Below are 18,619 nucleotides of genomic sequence, written 5' to 3'. Positions count from 1 at the left end.
TTTATGACTCCTCAAGGTACATAAGATAATTAAAGTAACAAGTAAACGTAATTTGTAAAGTACTTTATAAAGTATCAAATGCAAAAGATTACAAAAAATAATGGTATGAGGGGATGCCTCCTGTTCACGAAACAGGAAAGATAATTTCGATTGCAAGTTGTGATGGGTTTGGTAGGATTTGACACTATATTGACCGGACTAAACATAGGACGGGTCATTTTGTTCTACATAATGGAACACAAAAACACACACATGCGCGCACGCACGCACACACACACACACACACACACACACACACACACACACACACATCGCTATATCAGTGAACTATTATTAAATGCGACGTTACATCTACTTAAATAGAAATTGTGTACACTGGCCCTTCAAACGATTAATAAAAAAACACATGTCACGCAGTTTTATGTTGTCCTTTAATGTCCGAGATACTGTGATTGTTTTGTGGGGATCTGCTTTCGCTATTATGAATATATAAGCAGGAGGGTGTTGAAAAGCGGTCGTGTAAGTTGCCACGACCTCAGCGTGGATTCCTGGTTAGAACGGGTTCCAAGAAACCTATGCTAGCTGCAAGAGGCAAATGATTTGATCGGGTGGTCAGACCTGGTGACTTGGTTGTGGGCGTGACATGATGCCCCGATGATGTTGATCGTTGGGCATAAAACCCATCACAGGTTTGTCTAATGCATGTCGCCATCAAACAGCTGGAATATTGCTGAGAACGGCGTTTTATAACAAACAAACATATCGCCAAGCCTTACATACAGATGCGTCAAGAAGAGCTTCTGAAGTATTCATATCAAGTTACTCCACTAAATGCTATTGTACGTGAAGATCCGTGTTAGAATAGGAAGTATCTAACTAACTCGCTGACCATGTTAATGCATGTAATCGTATCTAAATTGTGTAGACCGATGCTCATGATGTCAGTCACTTGATTGTCTGGTCCAGATTCGATATATTTACAGACCGCCGTCACATAGCTGGAATATTGCTGAGTGAGGCGTTATACAACAAACAGGACACGCAATTGTATTACGCAGGCCACATATACATACATAAGGTGTCTTAAAGGCAATTCTTGAATTAATTGAAGAGTCATAAAATTACAGTGTTAACATCAGGTGCTAGTTTAATAAGAACTATGTATTAGAATTGATAAAAAATATTGTACATATCAGTAGAATACCATATATTATGCGGCATGGTGGCATATTTTTGGGGGTTATTTGAGATTAATATTCCCAAGCAAATGAAGATTCAATAAAAGCGCTACTACACGTACCACCGCAGTGCTCTGAGGTGGCTGAGAAATGCAATGTTTCTTTACAGCCGGAATGTTGGTGTGAGTGAGTTAGACTGGCTCAGGTCTAACACGTTACGCTTTCATAAAAAAAAACGAGAATAGATATGGTGCTGACACGCTACAGCTCAATAAACTCTGTCCCAATATACTAGATAACTGAGATTGTCAATATTTGAATGGCCTTCAACTATTTATTAAATGGTATACATCTCTTGAAAATGCCTAGGCACCAAATAACGAAATGGGGATGCTTTGATCAGGCACGGGGACTGATTAATTATGGATTTTGCCTATTTTAATTGAGTAACAGTTTATCCAAACTACAAACCCAGGGTTTAAAGGGAAAAAAGAAACAACATGATAAAACGAATGAATATCCCACGTTAATGAAACAATACTCACAAATGAAATACGACAGCATAAGACATCATTTTCTTTTTCAACTTGAAACTAATGCGTCAAAACACGTTCACAATTGAATTGATCAATGCAAGCTGTCAATACATATCATCAAACGTATATTGCACCAATGCGTGCCTGCCCTATGCATTTAAAATGTCACGCTGAGTATGCAGAATATCACCTACGTTAGGGGACCAGTGTGTCTTGTAAATCTTGAAACCTCTAACAACGCCCAAGGTGCAATTTGGTGCAAAAAGGCCATATAGATGTGGGCTACAAAACTTTTTGAAGAACATCTGGAAAAGGAAGATCAATTAAACTTTCAAATTAATTTAAGCGCATTGGCTCAAGAGCGTTTTACTTTTCCGTTTTAAGACTATGGGCTAAAATACGAGGGGGATATAAAAACGAAAGTCTCGTATCCTAAAGCAGCAAATATGATTTTTTAATACCAGGGTAATATTTACATATTCTTCATAGTGCATGTGTGTTTGAACTACATTGTTTAATTGGCCCTTCATAAAGTTGTCAACACGTTTTGCTTTGCCCTGTCTCTCCAACAGGAGTTTTGAATGGATCCCTCGTAACCTGTGCTTGTTGCACCAGGGGACTTAATGAATCGTGTGGTCAGACCCGCTGACTTGGTTGATAGTATGTCGGCGTGATAAGATTAATCACTGGTTTGTCTGGTCCAGACTCTTAGATGATTTACAGACCACCGTTATATTGCTGGTTAATATATGTGGTTAAATACCAAACAAACAAAAAACATATTTGTATCAATATGTAATTATATGTTCTCGTCGCTACATGGCTGAGATATTGCCTAGGTGACGTTAAATGTTTAATCACTTCTAGCAGGCGATTGCCTTCGTGAAAACGATTAGAAATAAATTCAACTCAACGATGATAAAAAAACTTGCATGTGACGTTTATTTGTTAAGGGTTACAAAAATTGGAAATAAAACATTACTGCACATCTGAAGATTTTTTAGTGGATATTGTGTGTCACTGTAAGTAAAAAGAAGATAACATTTACTCTGTGTCAGTGGTCACTCGGAGAGAGATCCACGTCATCAGTAACATGTTATCAGTAGCCGAAGTATGCAGGGAGGAATTTTGCCTTTTTGCCTACAGTGAGATGATAACAATCAGTTCATTGTGATTATTCCACTTGAATCAAATGTGACCATATTTATGGTAATAGCACACGTGGAAGTGAACACAACAAACTATTACATACTTTGATTCGAACAAAACGGAATAAGTAAGCAATGACATACACATATAACAAAATAACGCAAACATTTAATTATAGTGGAATAATGTTTCCTTAAAAGTAAACATCTTTGATTTAAAATCATTTCAGTGAGTGACATTTTAGCATCTGGTGTGATGAATACATAGCCGAATATCACATTCTGTTCCCTAATTTCTTTCATCAGCATATTTCATTTCAACAATTCAAACAAGAACGCAGTTCAAGCAGGATGCGGCAGTCAGTGTGTGGTCATTTCACAGGATGACGAAAAAGGTGAGAACAGTCAACGCCATTAGGTATGCTGAAATCTTCACCGTACCTCCAGCTGAAAAAGAGAACGTGTACCGACAAAAATGGAATTTATTTATGGAACAGATTTAAGAAATTTTAACCTATGTGAACCATGGCTGTATCAACACTTAGTTTTTTCCTGAAATTTCCCATTTTCATCTCTTGTGATTTCCCACTTCCAATGATTGTAGACATTGTTTCCTTTGCATAAAACAAAGGGCGTTTAATATTTCCTGATCAAACTTTGCAAATGTATCAAACTACCCTTAAACAGGTGCCTTTTGCTATTTCGAATATTTACGACAATATTACGTTACGTTCAAATCAATGAAGGCTTCATTTCAAGAGGAAAACTCAAGAACCATTTGTGTTTCTGCACTTAATATACAACTTGTCAATTGTTTATATCGTGTATGTGATGATAACCACTGCTTTTAGAGATCTTCCCACATCACATTAGTCAGATGGTTAAAGATCCAATTAGATAACAGTACTAGTATATAAATAATGTTTCTTTAGTTTAAATCCCAGGCAGCGTTTGTGGTCGGGGGTTTGGGTCAGACACTTAACAGAATATGTGTAGTTTCTCATTATATTGTCACTATGACATCTAAAATTCACCATATTTCATTTGGGTTCGATAATATATATTAAAGCCACAAAACCATTACAATAATTATAACATACCAACAGAAGATAACCTTGTTTACAGAAAGCCGAAGAAAGTCAATTGTACGATTCCGACTATAAGCATGTGTTAACTTAAGCTTTACGTATATCGATGATCTGATATTGTTCAATAACCATCATAGCCAATGCCCCTCCACTGTTTTACCTCCCTACCGCCTCGGGTGTTTCATGTTTGAGAGACCCGCGAAGATCCGGTTAAGAACTGGTTTTCAGCAAATCATGATTGTCGTAAGATGTAACTAACGGGACCGGGTGGTCAAGATCGGTAACTTGGTTGATGCTTGTTATCGTAACACAGTTGCATAGATCGATGTTCATAGTGTCAATCACTGGAATGTCTGGTCCAGACTCGATCATTACAGGCCGCCGTATCGCGAACACGATTCATCACGATATGATAAACCTAAGCTTCAGGTATATTGATGATCTGATATCGTTCAGTAACAATGAAATAGCCAATTCCATTCCACTGATTTACCCACCTGAACTAGAAATAAAGGAGACCAGTGAGACTGCCACAACAGTTTCATATTTAGATCTGTACATAAAGATTCAGAGTGACAAAACACTCTCCACAAGACTGTATGGACATGAGGGATGACTTCAACTTTACAATAGTCAACTTTCCCTTCATATCAAGCCATATTCCAACAGCTCCAGGATTTGGTGTTTACAAGTCGCAACTTTTGAGATACAAACGAGCATACTCTTTCCACCAAGATTTCAAGGAGCGTCATCAGACTCGTTGGCACCATCCCAAACACATGCAATGAAAACAGGAAATTGCATCGGATACCATGGTCATTGACGCGTCAAATTTGGAAATTTCCTCCACATAATATTATCTACACTTAAACGTTTTGAAAGCTTCCCTGAGGTCGTGGATGTTGTAACCCTGATCAAGGAACTTTTGAGCAAGAGCATTATGACGCTTTTGAAATATTCACATGAACATGCTTTATAATAAATGTTTTCCCACCATTCTGACAGGTGTCTCCTGTGTAACCGTCCGCACATTGACACTTGGTGGGGGTGCTGCTTGTGTCACATGCTCCTCCATTGACGCATTCTGTTCCACCCTCAGAACATACACCCTCTGGAAAATGAGGAGAAAAAAAGATTGTACTCATCTCAGACTGATAGTTGTTGATGAGGTACATTATGACATCAAATGATTGTAATAATCAAGTAATCGAGTAATTCAATGAAACAGGATCGGCTTTCGTCATAGTCACTTGAATGTTCATATATTTCAAGACCTGGGTAATCTGTGCAAATGAGTCGGATGAATGATACGTACTTTTTCAACTTGGCTCATGCGGATTATACATTCATTTCCTGACATGCATACATTTGGGAAAAACTGTCCCTGCGTGTGGGTACAGCCATGGAAGTATGGTTAAGCCAATTCTATTCTCATTCTATATCAAGGAGCTAATAGCACAAATGTCTGCTATTAGATGCTGATGATTGCTAACTCTGCAAATTATGTTGGACGATTACAGTAACAAACTGACGCTCAAGAAACTTTGTTATAAATGGGGACCAATATTGCATTTAGTTGTTGTTTGTTTGTTGGTTAGCGCCGAACTCAGCTATATGACAGCAGTTTGTCAATAATAGAGTTTGGACAAGACAATCTAGTGACTGATATCTTGAGCATCGATCAACGCAATTGTATCAACCAAGTCAGCGAGCGTGACCACAACGTCGCCTCTTACGACAAGCATGGGTTGCTGAAGACCAATTCTAACCCGGATCTTCATGATATTGCATTTAGACAAGTTAGAAATGGTGGACCGCAAAGAAACTAAACATAATACAAAAAATGACTTGAAATAAACTACGTTTACAGTTACAAAATATTTAAAACTCTTCTTTACACGGTTTAGAAGTTTTATGGAGTCAAGCTGAAAACGTGTGTCTAATGATGGACATACTACACATAAGATGCAGAAGATTACCAATCACAGCTATCGACAGTTTCGACAGCGTGATCTCACACAATTGTACTTATGGATATAAAAATAGGGGTTGTTGTAACACAGACAGTTCTAACAATATATTTCAAGAGAATAATGTATCTGCCAACCTCGGCTAGAAACGACCAAGATTAAAAGAATGTGGTCGACGTAAATTCGAAATGTATTAATTCGTTATGAAAACGAAAAATGTGACCTCATATTTATCATACATGTCTGTTCAGTGATTGTCACGCAACATCTGTTATCACGAATCTCTAGTCCACTCTGTTGTCATATCTAAATAAGAGATACGATGGTACAGAAATATTTTATACTTTGATATATTTTCTCGAAATTGTGTTATTGTAGAAATGTACAAACTGAAGTATGTTCGAAACTACTATCGAAACGTTTTGGTTCTGTATTCAGACGGTTTCGTTCCATTTTCATTCCGTCGTTCAGTCATACACATTTGCATGGCCCAACATAGTTTCGTTTCTTGGAGCATCAATGGTAGACAAATCGGATTTCTATACAACAGTATCAGAAAGTTCAACGCTGAATATATATTTACCTGTGCAAGACTTTCCATCTCCAACATAGCCAGACTTGCATCTGCAGGTGAAGGATCCTTCCGTGTTTGTGCAGTCGGCGTTTGTATCACAGGCATCAGCACTTGTACTGCACTCATCAATGTCTACCAAGGAATGAAAACAATATTTAAAACAATGTACTGATAACGGTTATGTGTATAATCCAAACAAGAAGAGACAAATATTTATATATACATCTTATACCTACCGCTTTCACAAAGTGTACCAGTATATCCAGCTGCACAGCTACATGTACTAGCAGTCCCATCCGAGGGGATATCACATGTCCCACCATTTAAACATTCGTTGCCATTAGAGGAGCACACGCCAACTAAAACACGAAGGAATATGCACAAAATAGTATCATCACACTTGCTTACTGCAAAGAGTCAAACATATACTGAATATCGAAATAAACGCAATTTTCAAATTGTATAACGGAAAGGAGCTGGTCAATCATATAACAATGTCAGAGAAAAAAACACACTGAATATAGACTAACGTGTACAAGTCTTTCCATCTCCAACATAGCCAGACTTGCATTTGCAGGTGAATGATCCAGGCGTATTTGTACAGTCAGCATCTTTATGGCAGTCATGTTTGGGGGCATCAGTTGCTGTACATTCATTGATATCTAGTGTAGAAAAATGCATAACCACAAATGTATTTTGATGTAATGATAACTGTAAACTGCTACATTTATACAATCACTTCATAACTTAAGAATTCGACCTCGGAATGGTAATTGAAAAAATAAAAATATCAAACGAATGTAATAAACACAAATGACTAATTCACTTTAACAAGAGTGAGTTTTTGTCTTCATGCTATTTCAATAGTGTTACTCATTTTCCGACCTTCAAGCTTCAATTAGTAGGAAACATTGTCAGCCGACTATAAATCGTACTCTTGTGGCAACACAGCATATCATGGTCTATAACACCACTTATCACACATCTTCACACGACACTTTGGTATCTGATATATGTGTACCGAGTCGAATGATGTGCTCTCGATATCAATACACTTCTGCTTGGCACGAACGATTCATCGATGAAGCACTGACACATGCTTTTCAAATATTCGAATCATGGTCACAAAACTTGCTTTAAACATTGGCCCTTGTTCTAACGCTACAATCACACACGAATATTTGTCAAGCCCTTAAAACAATTTAGTACACGATCAATAGTATGTGCTGATGTTCATCAACCTGACTACACTGAAATCATTTCAAAATGTTTATATTCAGAGATCCCGTAATTGCTGACTACCATGCCACACAATTGGAGAATGTGCAACAACCTCATTTAACCCAGAACGTTCGAACCAGACAATCATGTTTCAAAACGAGAGTAGCCTCCCTTTTAACCAACACGCCTTGAAAGTAGAATTATGGCAATGTTTTTATTTTGTCAACAGATTGTTTTAATTTGTGTGATAACGAGCTTTGGACGTTTACGAAACTTTTGGGAAGGACAACAGTTATATTAACCTACATGTTTCAGCGCACAAACATCAGGTAGTATGTTTTCATACACCATTATGTCATCAGTTGTGTCTTTTATTGACGTATAACTGCACACAGCTACACTTACTATAAGTACAACGCTCGTGAAAGATACATGTTTTATTCCATCGGATAACGTTTAGTAATCTCTATGTACCAATATGTATCACTGGCACAAAGATTCGTCATATCATATGCACGTCGTTATCTTCAATCCCATGTTCACATTTCTAGCTAACAGTAAAAGATTATTTATGTTGAATAAATGGGTGGACATTTCTAAGTAGAATTAACTACTGGAAACATATTTACCAGTTTCACAGTTGTCACCATTAAACCCAGTATCGGTACAGTCACATTTGCTGGTGCCTGCGTCGCATGAGCCTGAATGGCATTCACCGTCAGTCGAGCACGACCCAGAGACGCCTTGGAGAACTGCCCAGCATGTTAAAACTACGAAAAAGCATTAAGTGTGAAATTTCATGTATTTCTATTGTTTTATTATGTTTAACATTGTTGCTTATTAATTTGTTTCTAAATGTAAGAATAAATAAATTTACAATTTGTATCGTCAGTCGTGAATGCTTCATAGACGCCATGTAAACTGTCCAGCATGTTTACACAAAGACAAGAGATCATGTGTGACGTTTCCTATATTAGTGTATTTGCATGTTCATATGAAACTGTCACATTGTATACAGTTGTTATTTAAGTTAAAGAAGAAATATTTCACAATTTACATTTCTACCAGTAGAAAATTTTAGTCTTAAATGCACATTATTTAACGAATCGTTTATGCAATTGTTCTCCACATTACTTCCTTGTATTAAGCGTTAGAATAATCATTACACATTAAAAAAGGAAATGACTTTCATGATTGCCAACTTACCCAGTAAAGGTAAATAGGGTGGAACTCTGAACAGCTGCATGTTGTTTCCCTTCTCTGACCGCTCTGTAATATCTACTGCGCCTTTGTCCATTTATACCATGATGTAGTCTTGGAGACCAGCGTCATGCATGCGTATTGGCGACGGGTGAGTGTGGAGAATAAGAGGGGAGACAAAAGAAAAAAACTCAGACTTTATACTAAACTTGTTACAGCTTGCTATTTTCAACATTCCTTTCCATGACTTATATGCGCCTGACATGTAGATTTACTGTAACTTCTTATGTTAAAGTAGATCAGTTGTAACCAGTATGTAATATGTTGCACATAAGATACTTGCTGTCAACAAGGAGATCACAAGAAATTGTCTCAGAAATGAGTAAGGAAACGCATTGATCAGATTACCTCTCTGTATATTCAAATGTATAATGCATCGTGACTGCCCTGTACGTATAAGGCTACAAGTTAATTTGAATACATCTTTCTCTTACTTTCAAAAATATTTCACTTTTGTTTAAACTAGGTGTTGCCAACCCCGACATGATAACCAATGCACGTTATGTTCTGATACCCGCAAACCAGGGCAGAAATGGAACTATAAACAACACATGCCAGATCCGATACTGCTGCAGGAAAATAGGTTTCCTTGAAGAGTGGAAAAAGTGACAAAGCACGTGCGTGTGTGTGTATTCATTTGAAGTACCAAACCGGACATAATTGCAAAAACCTGCTTTGTAACTACATATTTACGTGATATGAAACATTTCGAAATACTGCAAAGGTCCCACTCTTCGAATAAATCATAACTTATCAATCGATAATAACAACGTCTTTCTTTGGTGACACATGCTATACGTACTGGAATATGACAGTAAAATGCAAGTTTGCATGGTGTGCTGGCATCAGCAATACAAGCTATTAAAATATCACTTCCTAAGGGTGTTCATATTCGCTTAGCAAGGAAAATATTATCAATATATTAAGAAAGGAATAAAATTATCTCTCACTAATGATGAGTGAATTTAAGTTATAATTTCGCTTTAATAAATTAACAAATACGTCTGCGATATAATCTACGTTGGATTTGGGTCACGTGGACTACTGGAGGCATCTATGAATAGCAACGATATAGTTGATAAATGTGATGATTACTTAAAACTGATGTACAACACATTTCTCAATACTCCAATGATATCAGTTGCGATATCAATGTTCGCCTAGCTGCCCTAATGCAAAGTTATTTCAGCATAACACACTATCTTTAAATTTTCGACAAAAAGTGTCTGTTTAAGTGAGATTTGTTATACTATTTTTCATTTTTCATTTTCAGTTACTTAAACAAGTTTGCTTTTTTTGCTTATATGTCTCTTTTTCAAAACAAAACGATAACGCTACTATCTAGTGATTTGATAGTGATTCATAAACACATGCTTATGAAAAAGCCGGAATCATACACAGGACCACAGTTTGCTGATGGATGGGTTTAAACACAATAGACCACAGTATCGACAAGAGCGTATAGTCCTTGATATTTCCTGAAAACGTTTGGCCAAACGAGAAACAGACTTCACTAATTAAAACAAAAACCAGGCGTTCCTTAATTTGAAATTTCAAAAAAACCCAAGGGAATCGATGCCTTAACTTCATGTAGACAGAAAGATTATTTTCCCAAAATATCCCACAATGTTTCAAATTTCAGGAACCACCAACAGTTTCATTTTCCTGCAGGAACACTATTTCATTGTTGACAAAATTACCTTCGTCCATTTTTCAAATATGGACCAACATATCGTCAGCAGCCTCCAACCTGTTCTGCCAAAAACATACATCAGTTCTATCATTATTTGGCTTGACACAAAAACCTGAAGACATGTCTATTCCTCTTTTGTACTGGATTCCAAGGCTCCATAAAACTCCGTACAAAGACAGATGTATTAGATGGTCCAGCAAACGTACAATCAAATCAATGTCCCAAAGATTAACCACAATCCCTGTGACAGTCAAGGAAGTGCTTTCTTTTCATTCACAGAAAGTATTGAAAACAATCGGAATGTATATTGTTCACAAATACTCAGAGCCTTTGCATGTTTTTTGGCAATCTCAGAAAGGCACCAAGTTCAGTTATGTCAAAACATTTGATTTTCAAATTTGTATACCACTCTCTCACACAACGGAATTAATGCAGTCCGAGATCCATGGGGCATGTTACTTAATATGCTGGACACAGATAGAGTTACATCATTATCTTCAGAGGTTCAAGACAATTTGTCAAAATGTAAAGCAAATTCCCTCTGAAATGTACTGCATAAAACAATACGTGAAATGCTCGACTTCCTCTTTGTGCAACACTTGGACTTTAAGGCAATGTGTAGGTATTCCCATGGGCACCAATTGTGATCCCATTCTTGCTCATCTGTTCCTTTATGCATATGGAACTTCTGCTCGGATTTTACAAACTAAAACAAGGAATTTAACATATGCGTCAGGTGTATCAATGGTTCAATAATGGTCAATTCCTTTGCCCTGATTTACCAACCCCAACTAGCATTAAAGGAGACCAATAGAACGAAACCTGTTTTATCTATATAACAAAACTCTCCACATGACTGTACGACAAAGGGATGTCTTCATCTTTTCAATGGTCAACTTTCTCTTCATGGCGTGCAATGTTCCAGCAGCACAAGTCTATTTCGGCTTGCATTCGCATGTGTTTGTGACGGTGCCTTCATTGGGACAGGATACGTTCACCTTTTCATCACTATTGGAAGGTGATTCATACGCATGCTTAGGTTATAGTCGAAATCGTACAAAGAACTTTAAGCAGAGATGTCTGGTGTCAAAAGGAATGTTTTGGCGGTTAATTTAGACTGGTTATTCCCTGGCATTGCCAATGTATATAATTTATGATTATGGAAATATTTTTTCTCGCTTTTATTGAAATATATCTTAAGATCAACCTTGGGCTTTAGAGAAGATATACCAAATATGATATTCCCGAGATGTTCAATGTCACCTGCATAGGGCATTTGTTACTCATAGGTCATAATTATTCGTTGGGTAATCACCTGGCTTTAAACAGCTTTAATCAAATCACATAAACACAACATCAAAATATAATAACATAAGCGAAAGGCACATAATAGTATCTTAGTATTATTTAGCGAGCATATCTTTTTACGAAATATATATGGTTAAAAGCAACTTTCATTCGGTCTCCACGTTTAGGATAACGCAGATCTGCCTCTATGGTACACATAAATAATGTCAATAAAACTCACATATTTAACCGTTGCTATTATTATAACAATAATGTATCATTTGAGACAAATCGAAATGAATAAAAGGAGCATATTTACGTTCTTCAATTGAAAATTATATTTATTAATCAATGTCTCCAAATGTATATTCATATTATTTGCTTTGTGACATAAACAATCAAAGTGTATTGGTGTCTGTGCAATATACCCTGCATCACGTCAATTACAATTTCAAAAACTATCTTAAACATAGACACTGCGTACGTGACACAGAGCATTACAGAGCCAGTTTGATATTTGGGAGATGCACTTCAAATGACCTATGCCACAAAACTTTAGTCCAACAATTGAAATTTATAGGAGTAGAACAAACGATGTAGGCCTTAGTTTGATAATACCACGGGGTGAACCGTGTAACGTGGCAACCTCCAAGCAGTATTAAAACTTTCCACAAAGACATCTATAGTGTCCCGATATCTGTCCAGTGCTCAATGATTTAATTTTTTGCCTCGCTGTAAAGACTCTTTGTTACACTAGGAGTAGTTTGGTCGTGTTCATGAATACTTGTGTAGACATGGTACCGCCCAACAAAAAAAACACAATACGTTGGATTATTTCTTTGTATCTTTCTCACATATGCCCTGACCCTAAAGTTAAAAAAACTACCAATTATGATCATGATTTTAAATATTAAATAGCTGAACTGGAGATGATCCAAAAAATTAAGAAAAATGTCAAGCATTATCATACTATTTGGGATTCGTTGGTAGAATTAGAAAACATAATCTAATAATTTAAAAAAAAATGATAAATTATAAAGACTTTTATTCTAATGAACCAAAGTTCCCAAGAAATTGAAACTTGGCACGTGTTGTATGTTGTATTTCAATGAGTGAATGAATTAATCATGTAGACCTTTCAATCAAACCTAGCGCAGCAAGTTGGTAATTACCCCCAAATAATTTGTTCTGTTTTTTTGGTTGGTTTGGTAGTCAGCAATATTCATGCTCCATGACGACGATATGCAAATACCCGGGTACATTCCACTGATCGATAGCATGGGCAGCGTCAAACACTGTCGCTGTTCCATTACTCATGAGTGGATAGATAACAGGTATAAAAGTGTTTAAATGGTGATACAAGCACAGACAGGTGCATGGTCAGTTGCCTTGGGTTAACCAAGAAGAAAACACGCGAGACACCGAAAATGCAACATGTATGCCAATTTTCTTTTTAAAAGTCCATATTTTGTCTGTACCTTAATAGTTATGCACACTTTGAACATTTTCAGTGTGGCTAGGTATGTTTTCAACCATGATGCGTCTAATTCTACAAAATAATACCCCTATTTATTCTGGAAACTCAACACATCGGCCACAATACTTTGGTATATATTATCAATATAGTCTCGCTATTTCCATAAAATACCATGTACCTGTAAATGTCTCGTGAGTAACCTGGACACAGTTCATTGTTAATATATTCACCACATTCCTGACCTATACATACTTTAATATGCAATGCAAGTAAAGGGGATAACATGCGAGCCTCAATTGACAAGTTAGAGTCCAATGCGTCCACCTTACTATGTCCAGCTTCAAACTGAACCTGACATTAGTGGACTCTATGTTACACCTGAAATGTTTTCTTAAAAACGATTGACATGATTAACTTTGGCTTAGATGTGAGTGAATGAGTGAGTGTGTTTGGTGTAATGAGAGATGAAATATACCACTTTGATGACATACATGATGACAAAAAAACTGACACGGACAAATCAAGGATACTAACTAAGATCTGTGACAGGTAAAGCGACAGCTACAAGTACACCTGCTAGTCATTCTGTCAACGAAACACCTGTCTCCGAAAATGGTCTCTAAAATTAGATCGACGTACATTTGTATGATGTTACAAACTGTTTGTTTGTGAGGGAAATCTAAGACAATATTGAATAGGAGGGTCTTTGAAATAACTATTTCCCTTACATAATAAACAACCAGGTCTAGACTGGTACACCTATGTCTACCTATTGCTGAAATATATCACGATTTTATTGCCTTCAGACACACATGAAATCTAGAGTACATTTCCTTTTCAACATTGTGGCCCCCAAGTAAGACGTATCTTGGACTGAACAACCTGTTCTCTACAGGAGGTACAATTCCCAGTGTTGAATATGTCATTTTCAAGGGGCCCAGCAATGACCTACGGTTCGTTTCCAAAGAAATTTCAACATTTATGATTTCATTTGTTACAGAACGTATCAAGCGTTGAACAGCTCCGAACAAGTGGCAGGCGTTTTTTAGATAGCTGCCCAAATCTTGGAGACAACTAAGCAGTTTCTTAGGAATCAACATGACAGCTTTCATTGTGGGGTGATAGGTTATAGAAATAGTGGCAACAAACGAGTAACTTATGCATTTTTCAAAAAGTCGTATTAAATACGAGTATTGTTCTTATGTACAATGTGGTTTGAAATAACTCCCAAGTGACAGTAAAACGCATCTCTGAATGACTATCTCTCCACCACGAAGTTCAAACTGGTTGAACTTGACTTACTTCAACTACTCTTCACTGTCCATGGCTGCGAAAATAGTTGTTTACAGTGACAGCACCATTTACAAATTGCATGAACCCAGAGTAGAACCCAGATCTGTAATTATGTTAAAATTAACCTGATGTTATACTGGCGGAAATCATGCTGGCACAAAGTCCATGCCATTTGAACCACCATGATGTGTGGTTGAAAAACGACATTATAAGACTGAACATGAGTCCCCATTTGTACGGTATTAGACATTGACAGAATTCACAAAATGAAAACGAAGAAACAACTGTCATCCAAAGTCAACACAGGAAGAAATCAACCCAAACCCATGCATGAGTACAATCAACTTTTGACTTTTGACTGAAACCCATTCGTCTGTTGTACTGGATTCCAAAACTCATTAAATCAGTACAAAGAGAGGTACATTGCTGGGTCTGAAAGATTTACAACCTTCCTTGATAAAGGAAGAGCTTCATTTATACTTTCAACAAAGTGTTTGACACAAGTGGAATGAATAACATGTGGATTCTGAAAAACTCCAAGGATTTGATTGAATATTTTGCAACCTCAGAAAAGCTGCCTTCCTTAGTCCATGAAGGATTTGTAACTAAAGGTTGTGACCTCAGATATTGTTTTATATATAACTTCAATTTGTCAAAAATGAAGGCAAATGCTTTACTGCAAAAGTAAAATGTGAAATGTTGGACTTCCTCTTTGATAACATCTATGTAAAATGCTGGGTAAGACATCAGTAGGCATCCCGACGGGCACCTATTGTGCTCCCCTTCTTGTTGATCTGTTTCTTTATTCATACGAATCAGAATTTCTTCATCCACGTGAGTTTCTGCTCGGATTTGCAAAGTCAAAACATGGTAATTTGGCCAAGATGATTACCTATGCTAAGTAACTATCATATCAAATGCCCTTCCACTGATTTACCTACCTACCGCCTAGTCTGTTTCACATTTGAGACAGACGATGCGATCTCTTTGGTATCTTTTGAGGGAAGGGGGCAAGGGTGGCCCAGTCGTCTAAGGCGCCGCGACTCTCGCTGCACGCCAGAAGCTTATGATTGTGTGATTGTCCCGGGTCACCCCAAGTTTGTCAGCACCATACCCGTGCTCGTGGGTTTCACCGAAGTGGTAAAGGTCTGAGACCTGCATCACATCGGGCTTTCCTCCTACATTAAGCTGACACGCCGTGATATAACTTGAATACGGTTAAAAGCGATGTTAAACCACTCACTCACTCACTCACTCACTCACTCACTCACTCACTCACTCACTCACTCACTCACTCACTCACTCACTCACTCACTCACTCACTCACTCACTCACTCACTCACTCACTCACTCACTCACTCACTCACTCACTCACTCACTCACTCACTCACTCACTCACTCACTCACTCACTCACTCACTCTTAAGAGACCCGTAAAGATCTGGGTAGGAACTGGGTTTTCAGAAAAGCGTGTAACCCAATTGCGTAGATAGATGCTCATGGTGTCAATCACTGGAATGTCTGGTCCAGACTCGATCATTACAGGATGCTGTCATGTAGCTGGAATTTTGCTGAGAGCATCCTTTTACAGCAAACAGGTTACGCTCACCTTTTCGGGAACACCTGGTATCATCACGATTTGATAGTGATTCCTAAACACATGACCTACATAGAATGGACTGACGAATATGGACAGGATTTTGTCTCTTTTATTTTCTACCATCAGCATATAATACATGCCGTTCTTTTGGCCGGGCTATGTTTAACCCATGTTCATGATTATGAATCAGTGGAATGTGGAGAGGGTTTTGTCGCATTTATATGAATATGTATCATCGCAATGTTGTTGAGATATATTGTTTTGGGCTCGTTACTGATTGTTCGTTATGGGTGCGTTTACAATTACAAATTGTCATCCAATCTGCTGGTACGAGTTCAATAGTCGTATCTGCCATATAGAGTCAACGTGGCATCAACTGTAATGCTGCTTCATGAACGCATTGGTCAGAATCTGTACTGGTATTTTTAGCTGTTATTCGGTTTTACAAACACATTTATAGTAAAAACTTGAAATAGTGTATTAAAAGTAGAGGGAGTCTACTTTTATAAGTAAAAAGACAATCTTGTTGCGGAATCCGCCACACGTTTTGCAGTGTTGCATCCCTTTACAGCCAGGATGTGCTGATGTCGAGTTTAGTGGTTGATGCAACTCACTTACAATCTTTTATCTGTCAGCAACACACAAGTGGTCATGGATTTAACACAATGACGAAATGTCTCCGATCTGAAACGCTTTGGTCCTGCCTCAAACAGTTAACGGACACGTTGTGGTACCCATGTCAGTGAAATGTTGTTCAAGACATTATATCGTTATTGTCATAAATTTAGGATTTCATGGATCATCTGGTAAGTAGATCGAAGAAGATTTAATGAAATATTTGGACTGCAGGTAAAACAATGTATTGTTTCAGATTAATCGAGAAAACTAAGTTTATTCAGTGATTTTGATGACGCAACTCCTGGCCAAGTTCACAGCTCTATGCAGATCTGTACGATATGATGGTTTGTAAGCTCGCAAAACATATTTTAAACGTACATAAAGATTACATTTGGTTGCAATATTTATTTTCAATCTAGATCATATAAAATGATGTTTGGAGTAAGAAATCTTTATCCAAATATTAACTGTTCACGTGTATTCAAAACTCAGCAGTCATCATCATCGAATGTTATTTTAACAAGTACATAGTTCAAGCCACAAGTACAGCGTGCAGCCAAATCACGAAATCCCCCATTCATCCTAGCAGCGTTTGAGGAGGTGATCTTACAATAATCTGTCCATGGTTAACCACAAGGCTGAATGTCCAACAATGCACAAATCTTAGGATTTATAGTTATAGTATTGATTGTGTACCGATTGTCTTTTGATTTCCCCAACCGAAAACTACTACCGTGAATGCAGCTGAACAGTTATTAATAGTTCTTTAATTAAGGCAGGATTGTAGTCAAACTAACAACTGAACTACTAAAAATACTTAGGATGCATATTATTGATTTATATAATGAGTTTTTTTGTTCCTATAAATATCCAATCGTCTGTATGGAAAAGTATATGACATTTCCTAAGATATGTAATACTGACATCTCTATTATTTAATCTAACAGTCGAAATGAAAAAGGAATTGGTTTAGTGTGCATTGTGTCGCGCAAAATGCAAATGTTAGCAACTGCACCAAATAAACACTTAAACCATTCACTGTGTAAACGGATTTGCATAAATGTGAAATTAATAGTATCTCCCTTATTTAAAAAAACCCCACTTAACCACACATACAGCTGACGTTTGTCTATGTGAACATCAAACTGTATGTATGTCTTCTGTTTTATTCCTAATTTCGATAAACAGGTTCTCGTTTAATCATTTCCCACAACTTCTAACATGCAACGACATTCCATTGATGAGATTATGCAGTACCATGACTGAGTGCAATACAGTGACGTCATAATTTCGACACTAATTCCATTCCGCGTAAGCAATATAAATACGACATGCAAAATGGATATGAATTGTGTTTTTGATTGAAATATACTGCAACATCTTTGATAATTTGACGTTTAGTCTATAATTCTTGGTTGCGTGGCTTCATGTCGGCCCATATACATTTTTTTAGAATATGACGATTCACGACAGTTGGACATTTGGGCTCTACACTATGTAAATATAAGAGAATAACTGGTCTAGATTATCTGCAGAAACAGATAAAACCAGTTTGATTGGCAAGAGATATATATTGATAAATATAACATATTTATTAGTACAACATGATTGATATTTAAGTATTTTTAAGTACATGAATATGGTTTAGCTATAGTATAGTGTGAAGAAATATTGCAA

The 18,619-nt window shown here is 37.0% G+C and overlaps 2 protein-coding genes across 3 annotated transcripts in view; both read right to left on the bottom strand.

Moving 5' to 3' along the window:
- Positions 1-18,619, bottom strand: part of LOC124128341 (fibropellin-1-like) — a 416,047-nt gene that overhangs the window by 121,717 nt on the left and 275,711 nt on the right. The window lies entirely within an intron of this gene.
- On the bottom strand, positions 2,639-9,064 carry LOC125374916 (neurogenic locus notch homolog protein 1-like). Its single transcript, XM_048386715.1, has 7 exons — positions 8,922-9,064; positions 8,345-8,485; positions 7,025-7,156; positions 6,731-6,853; positions 6,504-6,626; positions 4,945-5,061; positions 2,639-3,309 (listed from the first exon to the last, which is right to left on the bottom strand). The coding sequence occupies exons 1-7, from the start codon at positions 9,010-9,012 to the stop codon at positions 3,239-3,241; spliced, it is 798 nt and encodes a 265-aa protein (XP_048242672.1). The 5' UTR covers positions 9,013-9,064; the 3' UTR covers positions 2,639-3,238.

Source organism: Haliotis rufescens, unplaced genomic scaffold (genome assembly GCF_023055435.1).
Source record: "Haliotis rufescens isolate VD_foot unplaced genomic scaffold, xgHalRufe1.0.p SCAF_6, whole genome shotgun sequence".
NCBI lineage: Eukaryota > Metazoa > Mollusca > Gastropoda > Lepetellida > Haliotidae > Haliotis > Haliotis rufescens.
The sequence above is the reverse complement of the archived record's forward strand: the minus strand, read 5'-3'. Positions and strand labels throughout refer to the sequence as shown.